The sequence below is a fragment of the Scyliorhinus canicula genome, chromosome 12, assembly GCF_902713615.1.
Source record: "Scyliorhinus canicula chromosome 12, sScyCan1.1, whole genome shotgun sequence".
NCBI classification, from domain to species: Eukaryota; Metazoa; Chordata; class Chondrichthyes; order Carcharhiniformes; family Scyliorhinidae; genus Scyliorhinus; species Scyliorhinus canicula.
Genome location: NC_052157.1, coordinates 13,786,987 through 13,806,133, shown reverse-complemented (window position 1 = coordinate 13,806,133; position 19,147 = coordinate 13,786,987). Strand labels below are relative to the sequence as shown.

The following is a 19,147-nucleotide window of genomic DNA, read 5'->3' as shown; positions in this document are numbered from 1 at the left end:
AAAATTACTCTTAGTACACATTCCTTTAGAAAGAAATGTTTTAGACACACAATCAGTATTAACCACATATGACAGTGGAACACTTGTAAATAGACACATTGTCAGCCATTTTAAATTGAAGACTTTTCCATGTGTTGAAACCCTGACTACAAATAATCTGCCAACTAGATCACTTGATATTTTCCTATTGTGGCATCTTTAATCAGATTACCAATAGATCAAAAGGAGATTACACTTTGAAAATTAAGACACATTTTTGGTTCAGGTTCATCTTGAAGGACAAGTTTAATTAATAGATAGATATTACTGTTCAAAGTAATTGCATTAAGGCCGATGCTGCAACATAGATATATTTTTCTAGGATTACAATTCACAGCTGAGAAATCAATTGTAAAATTCTTATTTACGTGAATTGAAATAGCATTATTTGGAGAAAGTTATATTTTCAAAAATGCTAAATGTTCAGCATTAACTCATGGTATACTACGAACTCAAAAATGTAGTAATCATATTACTGAGAGTATATACAATATGTAAATCTTTTCTAAATTGAATATCATTACCACTAAATAGTGTCTGGAAAAACAAGTTATCTCATTGTTTGCTGGTGACAATATTCAACAAAGAAAGCGTGTTGAGAGTCACACATCTTCATGGTTGAAATGACGGTCAACTGTCTCTTCTCCTTCCTCACAAGAAACCAAAAAGCTCCTCGACTTCAAGAAGAATTTAGAACCAGCATCTGCAAACTGCTTGCACTGACAAGCCAGTGATCGGGTTTCAATATATTTCTTACACTAATGTTAAAGAAAAAGTTTTAAGAAACATGTTGACTACAAACTACATTCATAAGTGTGACCCCGTAAGAGACAATGCAAAAGAAAAACTCTAAACTTGGCCGGAATTCTCCAGTCGGTGCGACTCACTTTTCCTGCAGGCAGCCCACCCATGCCCACGGGTTCCCGGCGGTGTCGGTTATTAGAATGGGAAATCCCGTTGACAAGCGGCGGGAAAATAGAATCCTGCCGACACCGAACGGCGCACTGCGGAGAAACACAGCTGGAGGAGCGGAAAATCCAGCCTCATCTTTGAAATTTATTATTTTCCCTACTCGTTTTTGTCGACCATGAATTAAGACCTCAATGTGAATATAAGATTGTTGACATTCCCAAGAAAAGAGATAAGCAAATTTCTCAAACTGCAAACCCATCGGGTATTAAGATACTTCATGTGCAGAGTTCTGTGCAAATTCCTTCTCTGTGCAAACTGCTGTGATAAATTTATATTAGTCACCCTTTATTGTTCCATTAATATCGAGAACTTAATCTCAGCCATCCTCCGCAAACATATAACTCTGAAAGACAGCATTAGGTGGAACTTTTGAAACAAGACAAAAGCTGCATTATTTTTCCAGTAAAATAGGCTATTGGTTTGAGATTATTTAACTTTCAAACTCTGCACTGTGAACAATAATGGCCGTTTGCCAGGACAATTTGTATACAATTTAAAGTTTACAGGGTGCAAATATTCCCCAATACCAATAAATGCAGAATAATAAGCGCTGTGTTTTTATTTTCACCTTTTGATTGCCTCAAGAATGCAAGGGTTAATTTTGCACCCTTTTACTGGGGGACACAAACGAACAATGAAGACACACATTAGGCAAACTGCAGTTTTTACCAGGCCATACAAAGAGCAGTTTCTAGCACAAATAAGTATTTTCAGTATTTTGTGAACCAACCAAAATTGTGTTACTGTAGTTTTTCTCCCACACCTATACAAGTATAGGCATGAATTTGCACAAAAATGGCGCTTCCTCAAAGCTCGTCGTCTTCACTATAAAGATTAGGTGAAGCTGTGCTTACTTCCGGACACCCATAAATTGGCGGGAAATATCACAAGAAACACTTGAAAGTAATTCTCCTAAAGACATAAAAGGATCAAACAAATATTCTGCCCAATACTAATGAGACAATAATCCTGATCGGCACACATTCAACCAGGAAAAATTAAATGCTCTTTTCAGCATTTAACAGGTAATACCCAATTATTATTTTTAAAGCTACTGAGAGAAATTAGAATCATAAAAATAAGTACAAGTTAAAATTTTAATTTTAATTTGCATTTTCTGTTACAGCTTCAATCTGAAAACAAAATGGTGGCAAACTCAAATTAATTTTTAAAACTGACAACAGGTTCAAATATGGGTTTGTGTATATACATACACACACACACATATATCCATAGCATAAGGGTTTGATGCAGTAAACTACAAATACGTAGATTGTAAATTTGACCAGTTCACAATATACTGCAAATGAAAACATGTTTCATATAGCTGAAATTCTGAGTTATTCTCACATGGAAATTTACAGTTATTTTTTTTAACTTATCATTTTAAGATATATTTAAATGTTTCAAACTATCAAATGTTTTGAAAGAAAAAAACTGCAGTTTTACTGCATTTACCTATACTTTCCCCACTCCACTGTAAGTTGACATGGTTAAAAAGGTAACTTTCAGGCTCATAATGAATTAGGCCAATATGACAAGCAAATGGAGTGTTAATCTTTTGAACATAAACTTTCCTGCAAACATACGTTTTCAGTACAATAATCTTAAACTGTGCAACTCTTTCAAAAAGAATAATGCAAGAGGTGTTTTTGTGTCCAACTCTTAATTGTTTTTATCTTTGATTGAGCGTCTCAACCCTTTTGTTTAGAGAGAATCGGAAGTGATTTTGTGAAGCGATCATTTTGCTAACAATTGCACATTTACACTTATTCCCAGTCGTTAGTGATTCAGAAATTACATGGCTAATCCAAACTTGAAAAATAGCAAGAACTTTGACATGCAGATAACCGAATTAACTAATTCCCATAATACTTATTCTGTTTCCACTTTATCATGTGCTTGAACATATCCATGAGACTTATCTGTAAACCAATTTCTCAGTTAAACTTAGGTGCAAAAAGATTTTACTACAAGTCAAATAAGCAGCCAATTTGCAACTTCTCAGTATAGTTCGTGAGGTAAAGATAATTTTGAAACATTTTTACTATCCTCCAATTAGCAACAAAAAGGGGAAAATTTGCAAGATGAAGGGATGAAAAATTAAATTATCAGAAATAAAAAAGTCAAGGTCAAATGACATAAAAGTAGCGACGGTAGCTGAAAAATGCCCCCCACCCAACTCCCCCAAAAATGCAAGCTTAATGCAAAAATTATTACAACAAAACCCATTTAGCGTTGAATTAATCACATGACCTCCTCAGCACAACGAGTTAACAAAGCCAACACCCAAACAAAGAAAGCTTTTTGATAAGTCATGGGTCACTTCTGATTTACTTGTATTCAGTAAACAACTTAAATCGATCACAACATATTCACAACTACAACCTTGTAAGCTAACACGCTGAAGGTCGTTGCTTGTATAAAAATACAAGCATTCCTTTATTATTAACCTTGTGACAAGGTGCAGTCATTAGATCAAGATCATTAGTTTTTTCGGAGGCTTGATCTTTGTCCAGAATTTTTCAGAGATATTCTGTAAAACCAAAAATTAAATGTGAGCTTTTTTGCAAAAAGAGTAACTAAAGGGTTAATGTTGCAGTTTATTTTTGATTTAGGGAATTTATCCAAATAAGGTTTGCAATCGACCAGAAGTTTGTGTCAAATTCATTTCCATTTGAGAGAGATTAGGACAGTTTGTAACAGCCAGAGCTACTATAATTAGGGAGCTGCAATTGTACTGCATCACAGCACTAGTTTTCAAGGACAAAGTTCAATTAAAACAGTACTTACTTGTGTACGGTTTTTGTATTCAGAACAAAGGGACAGGTCTTCTTCCATCTCTGGCAATCCCTCGATTTTTCCTCCATCTTTCCACTGTCTGGGGCTTCCTATGTTGACTGCAGACGCCTGAAAAGCAAGTCCCAGCCCCATTTTAGCTCTCTGGGTGAAAGCCTCTCCAGAGCCATTAGTATGCTCACAGCCTTCCTTTCTGCCATATTGACAGTTCCTCAGCATCAAGGCATCTTTGTGAGTTACTAGTAATAACTGAGTTACGCAGCCCGCACTGCAGGCTCGCCCCTTTCTGCTGCTTGGCCGTGCTGTCGAATGCTCGCTGGAGGTACCTGTGCCTTCGACCAGCTGCTCTTCCTCGCCCTGGATGCCCACAGCTTCTCCGCCACTCCATAATGGGTGTGAACAGACAGTTCTTCTACTTTCACCAACATGGCCTTCTTGCAGCACAACTTCCTCCAGCCGAGGCATTTTGGGAAGGGAAGGGCTACCTTGGTGCTGATTGGATGTGATGCTGTTGACCTCACCGTTTTTGCATGCCTGACTGCAGCTGCTGCGAGTGGCAGTTCTTGCAGCAGAGGACAGGCTGGCTGGCGGTGCAGAGCTGAGCAGGGCTGTTCTTGCAGCAGAGGACAAGCTGGCTGGCGGTGCAGGGCTGAGCAAGGCTGTTCGTGCAGCAGCCGCATGTCTTTTGAGCACTTGCAGGTCAGCCGCGCAGAACTGGGCATAGATCCTGTTAGTACAGCCGGAAAAAACACAAAAATCCAATTACCAATTAAGTGCACTCAGTCAGAGGCTGCATTTTTGTTTTGCAAAAGAGCTCACAGCTGAGGCTAAAATGGAGCCAGCAACAAAAGCGAAGCTGTAGTCGAAACCTGATAGTTTCAGTAACCACAAAAACATCTGCTGCAGAGAGCTACCCCGCCCTCTAACGCTTGCAGCGCAGACCAATCACATTCCCCGGTAAATCCCCAAGGCTTGATAAATGACGTGCATTGCAGATAATCGCCACTAAATGTGCCGTGGTTCTGAAGCAAACAAACCCAGGAAGGGCATTTGTACATTTCTCTACACTGCAGTTTGCTTTAATTAAATTTACGTCGCACTTTTAAAAAATGACACTGGAATATTCACATTTCAGATTCTAGCCTGTTACAAAATCTTCACCCTCCCAACGACAATGAAGCATTCGCTTTCAGCTCAATCCCTTCCCTCTCCCATCATGCCCGACAAGACATGCCACGTCGACAGGCTGTAATGGAAAAATACTGCAGAGCTGCTTAAAGGGAAACTAAATTCTGGACAAGTTCGTTTTCCACATTTGTATGGGGAGGGAAAACTAAGAGCTTTCATTTCGTTTTCCATTTAAAAAACCCACAGGCTTCACACGAACGTCAAATCTATAACCAGTTGAACAAGTATGTTTTCACCACGACTTGGGTACAATGGCGATGCATGGTTCATATAATTATATAACTGGGTATGGGTACGAGACTCATTTTTCCCCCATGTTCATTTGTACAGTTGAAGATTTTTTTCAAAATCATGTTTTAAAAAGCCTAGCATTCGCGATTGCAAGGTAAAATAGTTAGATTTATCAAATTGTTCAAGCACATATGAAGAACAGATTTCTGAAACAGCCATCAACTTTACATCCTAAATCATAGATCATATCATGGAATTTACAGTGCAGAAGGAGGCCATTCGACCCATTGAGTCTGCACCGGCCCTTGGAAAGAGCACCCCACGCCTCCACCCTATCCCCATTACGCAGTAACCCCACCTAACCTTTTGGATACTAAGGGCAATTTAGCATAGCCAATCCATCTAACCTACACATCTTTGGACTGTGGGAGGAAACTGGAGCACCCGGAGGAAACCCACACAGACAAGGGAAGTGCAAACTCCACAGTCAGCCACCCAAGGCTGGAATTGAACCCGGGAGCCTGGAGCTGTGAAAAATGAAATGAAATGAAAATCGCTTATTGTCACGAGGCAGCAGTACTAACCACAGTGCCACCCCAATGTTCTACCTCCTCTCCTGAAAGAAAGACAAGAGCAATAGTGTGAGCTTATTCCCATTTCCCAGAATTATTTTTTTAAATTTGCGCAAGTCTCACCCCAACACAAAGATGCGCAGTGTAGGTGGATTGGCCACAATAAATTGCCCCTTAATTGGAAAAAAATTCATTGATTCATGGGATGTGAGCTTCGCTGGCTAGGCCAACATTTATTGCCCATCCCTCATGGCTTGCTTTAAGAGTCAACCACGGCAGGGAGAGGGGCTCCCGCAAGCGCCAGGAAGGAACCCCCCCGACAGGCCGGACGGCGGAGGAGGAGCGGGCGGCAACGGCAGAGGAGGAGCGGGCGGCAACGGCGGAGGAGCGGGCGACAACGGAGGAGCGGCGGGCGGCAGCGGCGGGCGGCAGCGGCGGGCGGCAGCGGAGGAGAAGCGGAGGAGGAGCGGGCGGCAGCTGAGGAGGAGCGGGCGGCGGCGGAAGGCGGAGGCGAGGAGCGACGGCGACAGGGAGGCCCAGCAGCGGCAGGTCCAACCCCTCTCTCCCCCCCCCCCCCCCCCCCCACGACGCGGGCCGGGAACGGTGCGGTAGCGGCGGGCCCTCTTCCCCCCCCAAACCAGCAGCGGGACACCACCTTCCCCCCCCCAATCAGCAGCGGGGACACCAACTCCCCCCCCCCCAACCAGCAGCGAGGACACCAACCCCCCCCCCCCCCCCAACCAGCAGCGAGGACACCAACCCCCCCCCCCCCCCCCCCCAACCAGCAGCGAGGACACCAACCCCCCCCCCCCCCCAACCAGCAGCGGGGACACAAACCCCAACCCCCCAACCAGCAGCCCCACTCGCCCCTCCCCCTCCCCCCAACTGCAGTGACCACCACGTGGCAAGGACAAAGGGGGACTCTCTCTCTCTCTCTCCTGGGCGAGTGGAGAGAGAAAACAAAAGAAAAAAGAGACTTATATTTCTGTTCTTTTTTTTAAAATAAAAACCCAAAAGAAAACTGGTAAAGAGAAAAGGGGTGAAATAAAGGGGTAAAGGAAAGAAGGGGGGAAATAAATTTTTCATTTAAAAAAAAAAAAATATATACATATATTTTTATATATATATAAATAAAAGTAAAATAGGGTGCGGAAAAGGGGGAAAAGAAGAACAAGGAGAGAAGAAACGATGAAGGGGAAGGGGGAGAAAAAAATGCCAGAAGGGACCCAAGAGAAAGGGGGCACCGGAGGTGGACGGGGCAAAGGGCAAACCAGCTTGGGCGAACGAGTCAACACGCGAAGCAGCGGGAAGAATGTATCGCCGCATCCAAAAGGGCTGGACGGGCGGGCAACCTCTCCCCTGGGGTTAGAGGGGGGCGTGAATTGGAAGGAAGCCATTGCAGAGGTGGTGAGGGAGCAGCTGCAGGCAATCAAGGCAGAGTTAAAAGCAGACACAGAGGCCGCAGCACAGGCAGCAATGACCAGGGCCATGTCAGGGGTGCAGCAGGCTCTGACCAGAATAGAGGAGAAAGTGGATGCCCAAGGGAAGATACTGGAAGCCCAAGGGAAGATACTGGAAGCCCACGGGGCAACCATTAAAGAGCTGGAGAAGGCAGCGACTGACGTGAGCGACCGGGTCATGTCCCTGGAGAGGGAAATGGCGAAACTGAGTGCAACACAGGGGAGCCTGAAGGGCAGGGTAGACGACCAGGAGATCAACTCGAGAAGGCAAAACATTAAGATAGTGGGCCTGCCAGAGGGGATAGAGGGTAGAAATCCCACAACATTCGTGGCTGCGATGCTGGGCTCCTTAGTGGGGCGGGAAACTTTTCCCACCCCACCGGAAATGGACAGAGCTCATCGGTCACTGCGCCCGAAGCCCAAGGAAGGGGAAAAACCGAGAGCAGTTATAGCCAGACTGCACCGGTACCGGGATAGGGAGACAATCCTGCGCTGGGCCAAGGAGAATAGAGCCTGCAATTGGGACGGGCACGCCATCAGAATCTACGAGGATTTTGGAGCGGACATAGCTAAGAGACGGGCGGAGTTCAACAGAGCGAAAGCAGCTCTCTATAAGAACAAAGTACGTTTTGGTATGCTGTACCCAGCAAAACTCTGGGTCACATACCAACACAAGGAATATTTCTTTACAGCCCCTGCCGAGGCGAATAGATTCGTTGAGGAGCACGGGCTGGAAAAACGCCATGGGAAGTAGGGACGAGGGGCCCATGGCAAGGAGATACGTCATGCCGACGGGGGGGTGGGGAGGGGCGAGGCAAAGCCAGCCCCCTCCCCCCTGGCAGGAGCACCCAGGAAAAACAACCCAATGCCCAAGGGCCCGCTCCAGGTGGGAGGCCAGGCCCCGGCACGAGGGAACGGGAGTACTGGAGAGGGGAGAGGGGAAGGGGGACAGCAACCTCCGAGCGGGGAGCCACCGTGCTAGCAGGAAAGCTAGCGAAGGGGGCGCGCAACAGAGCAGGGCCGCAGCGCACCCCCAACAGGGGGGAAGGCGCCAGGCAGGGGAGGGGGGGGATCACCCATCAAAGGTGGGAGAGCAAATGGGGACAGGAATGGGGGAGAGAGGGGCAATGGAGGGGTACACAGGGGTATCCCCGAAAGGGATAGAGCGGGGGGGGGGGGCACTCGGGGGGCGAGAGACCAGGGAGGGGAAATGCAGGGACGAAGGGACAAAAGAGGCCAGAAAGGGAATAGGGCCACAAAGTGCCACAGACAAGGGCTCGAAACAGGGAACTGCTGCAAACACCCACCCAGTACGGTCTGTGGGTGAAGGGGCCCCCCGGAGTGCAGGGGGCTACCCGCGTGGCGGACACACAGTGGACGGCCATGGCGGGTGTCCCCGGGACAAGGGGGAACCCCGGAGCGCAGGGACCCGACCGCATGGGGAGAGCAGTGATAGTGGACATCCTGGACGGCCCCCTAACAAAGGGAAACCCCAGAGGGCAGGGGCGCGTCCACCGGACAAATATGGTTAACCCCACAGGAGCAAGGGGGCAGAAGCCCCCCACCAGAATAGTCACCTGGAACGTAAGGGGACTTAATGGCCCAGTGAAGAGATCTAGAGTCCTCACCCACCTTAGAAACATGAGGGCCGACATAGTCTTCCTCCAAGAGACGCACTTGAGGGAGCAGGACCAACTGCGGGTAAGAAAGGGCTGGGTGGGACAAACCTATCATTCCTGTTATGGGGCAAGGGCCAGGGGGGTGGCGATCCTGATTGGCAAGAGGACAATGTTTAGGGCGACAAAGACGGTTACGGACCCAGGGGGACGGTATGTCATGGTCAGCGGGGCCCTGGATGGGGCGCCGGTAGTCCTAGTTAACGTGTATGCGCCCAACTGGGACGACACGAGCTTCATCCAAAAGACCATGGCAGAAATCCCGGACATAGCGACGCACCGACTAATCATGGGGGGGGACTTCAACTGTGTACAGGACCCAACGACGGACAGATCAAACCCCAGAACGGGGAAAACCTCAAACATGGCAAGGGAACTCAGTCACTATATGGAGCAGATGGGAGCAGTAGACCCCTGGAGATTCGCCCACCCGGGGGAGAAAGAATTCTCTTTCTTCTCCCCAGTACACAACGTGTACACCAGAATTGACTTCTTTGTGGTGGGGAAAACGGTGCTTCCAGAGATAGACAAGGTGGAATACTCCGCAATTGTGATATCAGACCACGCCCCACACTACATGGATGTGCGGCTAGAGACGGGAAGGGCCCAGCGCCCCAAATGGAGGTTGGACGGTGCCTTACTAGCTGACAAGGCCTTCAGCGAAAGGATAGCGCGGGCCATAGCGGAGTACACTGAGATCAACCAAAACGGGGAGGTCTCACCCTCCACGTTCTGGGAAGCGCTTAAGGCCGTACTAAGAGGGGAAATCATAGCCTACAAAGCGCAAAGAGATAGGGAGGAAAGGGTGGCTAGGCAGAAGCTGGTCGACTCCATACTGGAGGTAGACCATAAATACTCCGAGGCCCCGACCGTAGAACTCCTGGCGGAGAGGAAAGAATTACAAAGGAACTTTGACCTGCTCTCCACCAGGAAAGCAGTACACCAACTCCGCCAGGCACGCGGGGCCCTATACGAACACGGAGACAAAGCCAGCCGCCTGTTGGCCCACCAGCTGAGAAAGCAGGCAGCCAGCAGAGAAATTGCGCAAATCAGAGATACCAGAGGCACGTTGGAAACAGAACCAGAGAGGATTAACAAAACCTTCAAGGCCTTCTACCAAGAGCTGTACACCTCAGAGCCCCCAACGGGGAAGGCTGGGATGAACCGGTTTCTTGACGGACTGGACATACCAGTTGTGGGAGAGGGCAGAAAACGGGATCTGGAAGCACCACTAGCACTGGGAGAGATCATGGACAGCATTAGCTCCATGCAGGCGGGGAAGGCGCCGGGACCGGACGGATTCCCGGCGGACTTCTACAAAAAATTTGCGACAGCGCTGGCCCCACACCTGCGGGAGATGTTCACAGACTCGCTAGCTAGGGGCACATTGCCACCCACGTTAGCACAGGCCTCAATCTCGCTGATACCTAAGAAAGACAAAGACCCAACGGAATGTGGGTCATACAGACCCATATCTCTGCTGAATGCAGACGCCAAAATACTGGCCAAAATCCTAGCCAAGAGGCTAGAAGACTGTGTACCTGAGGTGGTCACAGAGGACCAGACGGGCTTTGTCAAAGGTAGACAGCTTACCGCGAACATCAGGCGCCTGCTGAACGTGATAATGACCCCCTCCGGGGAGAGAACACAAGAGGTGATCGTCTCCCTGGACGCAGAAAAGGCCTTCGACAGAGTCGAGTGGAAATACCTCATAGAGGTACTGGAGCGGTTCGGGCTTGGAACAGGGTTCACCGCTTGGGTAAAGCTCCTGTACAACGCACCCATGGCGAGTGTACAGACCAACAATACCAACTCCCAATACTTCCAGCTGCACAGGGGCACCAGACAAGGATGCCCACTGTCCCCGCTGCTGTTCGCACTAGCAATTGAACCGCTAGCAATCGCGCTCAGGGCAGCAAAAAATTGGAGGGGGATCCGAAGGGGAGGTAGAGAGCACAGAGTCTCACTCTATGCGGATGATCTGCTCCTCTATATCTCGGACCCACAAAGCAGCATGGACGGAATCATCGCGCTCCTGAAAGAGTTTGGAGCCTTCTCGGGCTACAAACTCAACATGAGCAAAAGTGAGATCTTCCCAGTACACCCGCAAGGGGGGGGGGGGGCAGCACTAAAGGGGCTGCCGTTCAATCAAGCCCGACATAAATTCCGCTACCTGGGGATCCAAATAGCCCATGACTGGAAAGGGATCCACAAATGGAACCTCACCAGCCTGACGGAGGAAGTTAAAAAGGACCTGCAAAGATGGAACACACTCCCGCTCTCCCTCGCGGGGAGAGTTCAGACGATCAAAATGAACGTACTGCCCAGGTTCCTCTTCCTGTTTAGATCCATTCCGATCTACATCCCCAAGGCCTTTTTCAAAGCGCTGGACAAACTCATCATGGCGTTCGTATGGGGGGGTAAAAATGCTAGGATCCCAAAGAAGGTCTTACAAAAAACAAAAACCAGGGGAGGGCTAGCCCTCCCGAATCTACAATTCTACCACTGGGCAGCAACAGCCGAGCGAGTAAGGGGATGGATCCGGGAGCCAGAGGCTGAGTGGGTGCGTGCGGAGGAGGCCTCCTGCATGGGAACCTCCCTCCGGGCCCTCGCCACGGCAGCACTCCCATCCCCACCCAAAAAACACTCCAGCAGCCCAGTGGTGACAGCCACCCTCCAATCCTGGAACCAACTGCGGCAGCAACTTGGCCTGACCAAAATGTCGAACAGGGCTCCCATCTGCAACAACCATAGGTTCACACCAGCACTGACTGACGCCACCTTCAAAAGGTGGAGGCAGGACGGGGGGACACTGACAGTCAGGGACCTATACACGGACGACAGGATCGCAACACTGGACGAACTGACAGAGAAGTTTCAGCTAGCTGGGGGGAACGAGCTACGGTACCTGCAGCTCAAAAACTTCCTACGAAAGGAGACAAGGACGTACCCACAACCGCCACGACAGACACTACTGGAAGACCTACTGGACGCAAGTATCCTAGAGAAAGGGAACTGTAGTGACATGTATGACCGACTGGTAGATAGGGACGACACCGTACTGGACGCAACAAGAAGGAAATGGGAGGACGACCTGGGGATGGAGATAGGGTGGGGACTCTGGAGCGAAGCACTGCATAGGGTCAACTCCACCTCCACGTGCGCAAGGCTCAGCCTGACGCAACTAAAAGTGGTACATAGAGCCCACTTAACAAGAACCCGTATGAGTAGGTTCTTCCCGGAGGTGGAAGACAGATGTGAACGGTGCCAAAGAGGCCCGGCCAACCACGCCCACATGTTCTGGTCTTGCCCCAGACTCGTGGAGTACTGGACAGCCTTCTTCGAGGTTATGTCCAAAGTGGTGGGAGTGAGGGTGGAGCCATGCCCGATAGTGGCGGTCTTCGGGGTTTCAGAACAGCCAGATCTATTCCTGGGGAGGAGGGCGGACGCCCTTGCCTTTGCCTCCCTGATCGCCCGCCGTAGAATCCTGTTTGGCTGGCGGTCAGCAGCACCGCCCAGAGCTGCGGATTGGCTGTCCGACCTCTCGGAATCTCTCCAAATGGAGAAAATCAAATTTGCCATCCGAGGGTCGGACGACGGCTTCCACAGAACGTGGGAGCCATTCATGCAACTGTTCCGGGACCTATTTGTGGCCAATGTACAAGAGGAAGAATAGTCGGGGGAAGGTAGCGGGAGGGGCTACAGGTTCGGTACGGGGGTTCGATGGCTAGCTAAGGCCCAAAACCAAACTAAATAAACATGTTGGGGGGGGGGGGGGGGGCGGGCGCAGTTACTACTACGAAGATGCTTACCTGTAAATATGTATGTTAATTTTTGCGTGTTTGTTTGTTGTTTTTTTTCTTTTTTTTTTTTTTTTTTTTTTTTTGTTCTTTTTCTCTCCTAACAATTTGTAATTTGTTCAATATAAAATATGAAAACTGAATAAAAACATTTATAAAAAAAAAAAAAAAGAGTCAACCACATTGCTGTGGATCTGCAGGCCAGACCAGGTAAGGATAGCACATTTGCTTCCCTAAAGGATATTGTAGTGAACCAGATGGGTTCTTACGACAACCAACAATGGTTTCATGGGCATCATTTCACTATTAATTCCATATTTTTACTGAATTCAAATTTCACCATCTGCAATAGTGGGATTCAAACCTTTGTCCCCTGGGTTACTTTTTACCAGTGCAAATGACAATACCACTAGGTCACTGTCTCCCTAACAATATCATAAAACAGATTATCCAGCCATTATTACATTGCTGTTTGTGAGAGTTTGTTGTGTGCATTTTGGTTGCCATGTTTTCTACATTGCAACGGTGAATACACTTCAAAAGTAATGCATTGGCTGTAAATTATGTTATGAAAGGCGCTATATAAATGCAGGTTTTTCTTTTGGAAGCATACTTCTGCAGTTGAATAGTGAATATTACTGGGCTCTTTGACAACGAGTTGGTTTTTCAACCCTAGAGAACATCAATGTTCCGCCTGAGCTTGCTGGCGATCCCCATGTGTACTTCCAATAAGATAACTGATCACTCACGCATTTGGGGAGCGATAGCTGACCACAATTCTCTGCTTAGATATGTTCAGCCAATTGCTCCACCCATCAGCCAAGTCAGCTGGAAAAAAATATACCAAAACGTCAGCCTTTTTGTATCAGATGTTGGACTAGTGAGTATTTCCAGCGCTTTCACTAAAACAGATGACGTGGTCATTCTCAGACTGCCGTTTGTGGGAAATTGACCGTTGTATAACACTACATTTCAACAGTGAAAATACTTAAGTACCACATCCGTTGCAATGCACTTTGGGACGTCCAATGGCCAAGAAAGGCATGACATGAATGCAAGTTATTTTATTTTTGCCTCCAGAATTATTTTCTTTTCTTTCATCTCAATACCATAGCATCTATTTAAAAATGGAATTATTAAAAGGGAATAGTGTACAACAATATAGCACAAATCAGATCAGCAGCTGTACTTGGCAACGAGCAGTGTAGACATTGGTTAGACTTTGGTGTTTTTTTCAAATTCTAAACACAGCAACATGTGAATGACTACTTCATGGAGTATAGTTCCAATGATGCTGGCTTTCTTCCAGTACCTTGGCCCAAAGACCACCTCCCCATATTCCAGCTTTGACAGTGAATGTCACATTATTCTTTTGCCAATCAGGTTTCTTCTGCTGACACAGTAGTGAATCAGTCCTAATCAAAGTCACAAACGACATCCTGTGTGTGACAATAGCCTGAACTTGCACAACTGTCTGCAGTCTTTGATATAATTGGCTAAATCATCCTCTTCCAACATCTCTGTTGCTCAGCTGAGTGAGACTGCCCTCACCTGATTCCATTCTTACCGATCCAGTTGAAGGCAGTGAATCTGTTGCAATGACTTTGATTCCCGTCCCTGTGCCTGTTACGTCTGGAGTCTCAAAAAGATTTACCCTTGGCACCCTCCTATTTCTGCTACCCCCCACCAGAGCTATCAGTCATTTTTTTCATTTTTTCATAGGATGTGGGCATAACTGGCTGGGCCAGCATTTATTGCCCAACACACATTGCCCGTGAACTGAGTGACTTGCTTAGCCATTTCAGTTAACCACATTGCTGTGGACCTAGATAGGGTACACTTTGAGAAGATCAGTGAAGATGCAATGGGCCAAATGGCCTCCATCTGCACTGTAGAAATTCTACGGTTCTATGGACACTGCCTTCCTGTTAAAACATATGCTTATGCTTCCACCTGTACATACATAGGCGCAGGGATGGGAAGCAAAGTCATTGCAATAGATGATACTCAGCTCTACCTCAAAAATGACTTAATTCGACTTATATACTGCCTAATTTTGCCAAACTGTTTGACTTTAGTAGGGTGGTCTTTCCAAGGGCCGGTGCAGACGCGATGGTCCGAATGGCCTCCTTTTGCACTGTAGGGATTCTATGATTTTATGACTACATTTAGTCTTGGATGTGTCTTAATTTCTTGCAATTAAATATTTGGAAGACTGAAGCTGTTGCTTTCAGTCCTGTCCACAATCTTTGTTCTCTTGCCCCTGATTCGGTCCTCACCACCATTTCTGACACAGACTATTTGCAACCTCAGTATCCTGCTTCACTGATGTTACGCATATCGGAAGAAAAATCAACTAAATCCCAAATCCCTTTTCCTGCTGTCCGTATTGTCTCTTTTTACTGTAAAGGTTGATCTGCTTTTCTTAATCCCCTTTAGCATGTGGTTGATGACCAGCAGCAAACCAATTAAGATTTACTCACACACTCACCCAGAGTCTAAACACTGTCAATCACTCAGCACTCATGTGCACATACTCTCGAAGAAAATGTATGGTTCAAGAGAAAAGGGCACTTTTACAAGTTGTAAGCAAACGAGTGGGTCATAGTTCACATTTCTAGCTCTTTGTAAGAAGACAGTCTTTGAGGGTCCGGTGAAGAAGGATGTCTTTTCTACACTTTTATTGCAGATTAGATGAGTTCAGACACCTGGAGTCAGATATCAAGATTATTGTAGGATTCCCTTGAGGAGATGAATGTTCAGCAGGTCATGACATTTAGGTACTCGTAGCTTTCGTTTCAGGAGGTCCAATTTCTCTACAGATAGACCTGGATTTAGAAATTAAGCTTGGAGGCTTTTAATGACGTGACAATCCCCAGGTTCTTAAAAGGTGAAGACGACAGAGCCTTTTGCTGCAGTTGCTGTTCCTTTCAATGTTTCTTGCAGATTAGCCAGGACTCTGTGAATCTTTCAATCAAAACTTATCACCAGCCGGTTTTGGTCACATGACCAATACAGTATTGTCCAGATTGGTTTGTAATCTAAAGCCATCACTACACAATGGGAGATAGATGGTGGTCTTTCACACTTAGCTTGAAGGTAACTGATCTCATCTACTGTCTTTTGTTCAACTGCAAACTGCAGGAGTCTATTATTTACTCCAAACACAGGATCAATGAACAATGATAACTGTGAATTTCACAGAGAGGTGGTGTCTGGCATGTCCATTCAAAGAGGGACACCCCACCGTAGATGAGTAAATTGGAACTTTTGGGAAGCTGGATAGTCTGCAAAGGTCACCTAACCCCTTGGCAGCAACTTTTTGGGGTTGCACGGTAGAACAGTGGTTAGCACTGTTGCTTCACAGCACCAGGGACCGTTGTTCGATTCCCGGCATGGGTCACTGTCTGTGCAGAGTCTGCACGTTTTCCCCGTGTCTGCGTGGGTTTCCTCTGGGCACTCCAATTTTCTCCCACACATCCCGAAAGACGTGCTTGTTAGGTGAATTGGACATTCTGAATTCTCCCTCAGAGTACCCGAACAGGCGCCGGAATGTGGCGACTAGGGGATTTTCACAGTAACTTTATTGCAATGTTAATGTGAGCCTACTTGTGACACTAATCAAATATTATTATTATTAGCACTTTATGATACTCCATTTCAACATATAAAAGATATATAAAAGGTATCCACAGGAAAATGGCCCATGTTTGAAGCTATGACTAAGACATGCCTTCACTGGGCATAACATTGAGCTGAGCTTCAGGCACCATGTCTTCTCCATTACAAAGACCACCTACTTTCACCTCCGTAATGATGCCCAGCTGCAGGTGAATCCATCATCTTTGATTTTGTTATCTCCAGACTCAAATTATTCCAATGCTCTCTTGGCCAACTTGCAATCTTTCACTTCTCATAAATATAGGATAATACGAACATATAAATTGGGAGCAGACGGCATTCAGCCCCTCAAGCATGCTCCTGCATTTGATACGATCGTGGCTGATCTGAATGTGATCTCAGCTTTCCTGTCTACCACCTATATACCTTTTGACTCCCTTGTCAGCTGAGAATCCATCATACTCAGACTTGAAATATTCAATGACCCTGCCTCCACTGTCCTCTGGGAAAGAGAATCTCCAAACTAAGGACCCTTTCAGGAAGAGATGTCTTCTAATTTTCATCTTAAAAGGGAGTCCTATCGGTGTTCCCTAGTTCTAATTTCCCCCTTGTTTCCTCAGGATCTTTTATGTTTCAATCAGGTCACCTCTCATTCTTCTAAACTCCAATGAACATTGACCCAACCTGTCCAACCTTTCGTCATGAGACAGCCCCTTCAACCCTGCAATCAACTGAGTGAACTTTCCCTGCATTAATCATAAAAAACTCTCCTGCCCATATCTAAATCAAGTCCCATTCATATATATGCTTGCTGACCAACATTGGCTTCCAATCCACCAAGGCATGGATATTAAAATTTGTATCTTTGTATTCAAATTCCTCCATGGCAGCATACTGTAACTTTCTCCAGCCATGCAACACACCGAATTCTGACCTCATGCACACCTTCTACCTAAATCAGCATCAATAGAGAAACAGTAGTCAACAAACTATTGGGATTGAGGGCAGACAAGTCCCCCGGCCCTGATGGCTTAAATCCTAGGATATTGAAGGAAGTGGCAGCGGAGATAGTGGATCCATTGATTATAATATTCCAAAATTCCCTGGATACGGGAAAGGTTCCAGTGGAAGAGGACGCATCCGCTTCACGTTTACTTTACCTATACCATTATCATCTTATATACTCCAATTTGATACCTGCTCAAAGGGTCGGTGCAGGCTTGATGGGCTGAATGGCCTCCTTCTGCACTGGAGGGATTCTATGATAATAGAATGCCTCGAACTTGTATTACCGTTGATACTGTAATAAGGTGTACAACTAGCCTCATGTCCCACATTTACAATTTGTTCCTGCAGGATGAATGTACACACACGCACACACAAGGTGTGATTACTGATTTACATTACTTGCTTTATAGTTAAGAGGCAAATGATTTCAATATTCACCAACCACAATTTGTATTCTAGAAATCATCAAATAATAATTTACTTTAGCATTGAGCACATCCACAATCATGCTTGCAATTGTCCAGATAATGTCATTCTCCATTCGCCAGGACAAGATCAAGTAGAAACTCCCATTCATTTTAAAAGACCAAACACTTTTAGATACAATCCTGGCTTTACTACATTCTTACCTCACATTTGTAGGAAGCTAATTGGAACTGTAGGAACTAGCATGTCTCCTAGTATTGTTCACTCCTTCCTGGTAATGTTAATAGATTATATGATGCATGAATAATTTGATAAATCACCAATCTTTGATAAATTTCAAACTTTATGACCACAGGGTTCTTGACAGGTTTTTCCCTATTCTCAGTCCATTTATATTCATGCTGGTATAGCCTAGGATTCACATGGACACTGGAATGAAAAATCAGGTCTACAACAGATTAAGAGTTTATAAAATTTTCATTGGCTTTCTAAACTCCTCAAAAGCACTTCACAGTACACTGACCTGGTGTGTTTCTCTTTGATAAATCTAGGGTCATCAAGGTGTTTGGAGGATGGAAACTCACTACATATAAATCGTTCTATAACCAGTTGGTATTTGTGCAGCTGCACCAAACAGCCTGAAAGAGAGAAAAAAAAAAATAGACATTCTATTTCCAGACAGCCAATGCAGGAAATCGTTGGAGAAAGCATTGAAGAGACTCGGGTAATTTAACAGTAACTTTGAGAATGGGAAGGAAGTGATCCTGCTGATGAAATTTCAGCTGCGTTTTTCTTAAGGTTTACAAATTTGTAACAGTTCCATAAATTTATACAATTATTTCTTGTACATATAGTTTCAATTTATAATTGTGCACACTTGTACTCATTTTATTGTACACATAGGAGTAAACCACTTCAAACATTTATTTACTGATGAATCTCTGACAGAATTGTTCATGAATAGATTCAGATCTTAGCTTGGATGTGATATTAATCTGAAGCTCTGTATAATCTAGCTTGCTTCTTTACAGCCACTGTTCAAGAGTCCCCCTGTGGAGGAACGATCTAAATAGGCATGTCAAGAAAACGATAGATGTAAACTCCTGATGCCTCAGAGGTGTCAGTTATATTTGGTTGTAAATTTCAACTGCAGGTCATGAAGAAGCATTCTTTTTTACCCCCACTTTTGTCTCTTGAAATGAAAATGAAAATCGCTTATTGTCACGAGTAGGCTTCAATGAAGTTACTGTGAAAAGCCCCTTGAGAATTCAATTGAAATATACAGATTTATTGATTTTTCATTTCTTTACAAGTTTTAAGATTAAAATGCCATTTATCCTAAATTACCTGTGCAT

General features: G+C 45.8%; 1 protein-coding gene and 1 long non-coding RNA gene across 6 annotated transcripts in view; one reads left to right on the top strand and one right to left on the bottom strand.

Annotated features, from left to right (window-relative positions):
* Positions 1-19,147, bottom strand: part of ctc1 (CTS telomere maintenance complex component 1) — a 119,881-nt gene that overhangs the window by 35,013 nt on the left and 65,721 nt on the right. For all 5 annotated transcript variants that reach the window (XR_005462532.1, XM_038813642.1, XM_038813639.1 and 2 more), the window contains exons 12-13: positions 18,316-18,430; positions 3,805-4,537 (exon numbers count right to left, since the gene is read on the bottom strand). Coding sequence is in view for 4 of the 5 variants with exons in the window: in XM_038813642.1 (XP_038669570.1) it covers positions 3,805-4,537; positions 18,316-18,430 (848 nt within the window). In the remaining variant the exon portion in view is untranslated. The remainder of the gene's footprint in view (positions 1-3,804; positions 4,538-18,315; positions 18,431-19,147) is intronic.
* LOC119974609 lies at positions 4,379-19,135 on the top strand. Its single transcript, XR_005462533.1, has 2 exons — positions 4,379-4,509; positions 18,344-19,135. It is a non-coding gene; the product is annotated as an uncharacterized LOC119974609 (long non-coding RNA).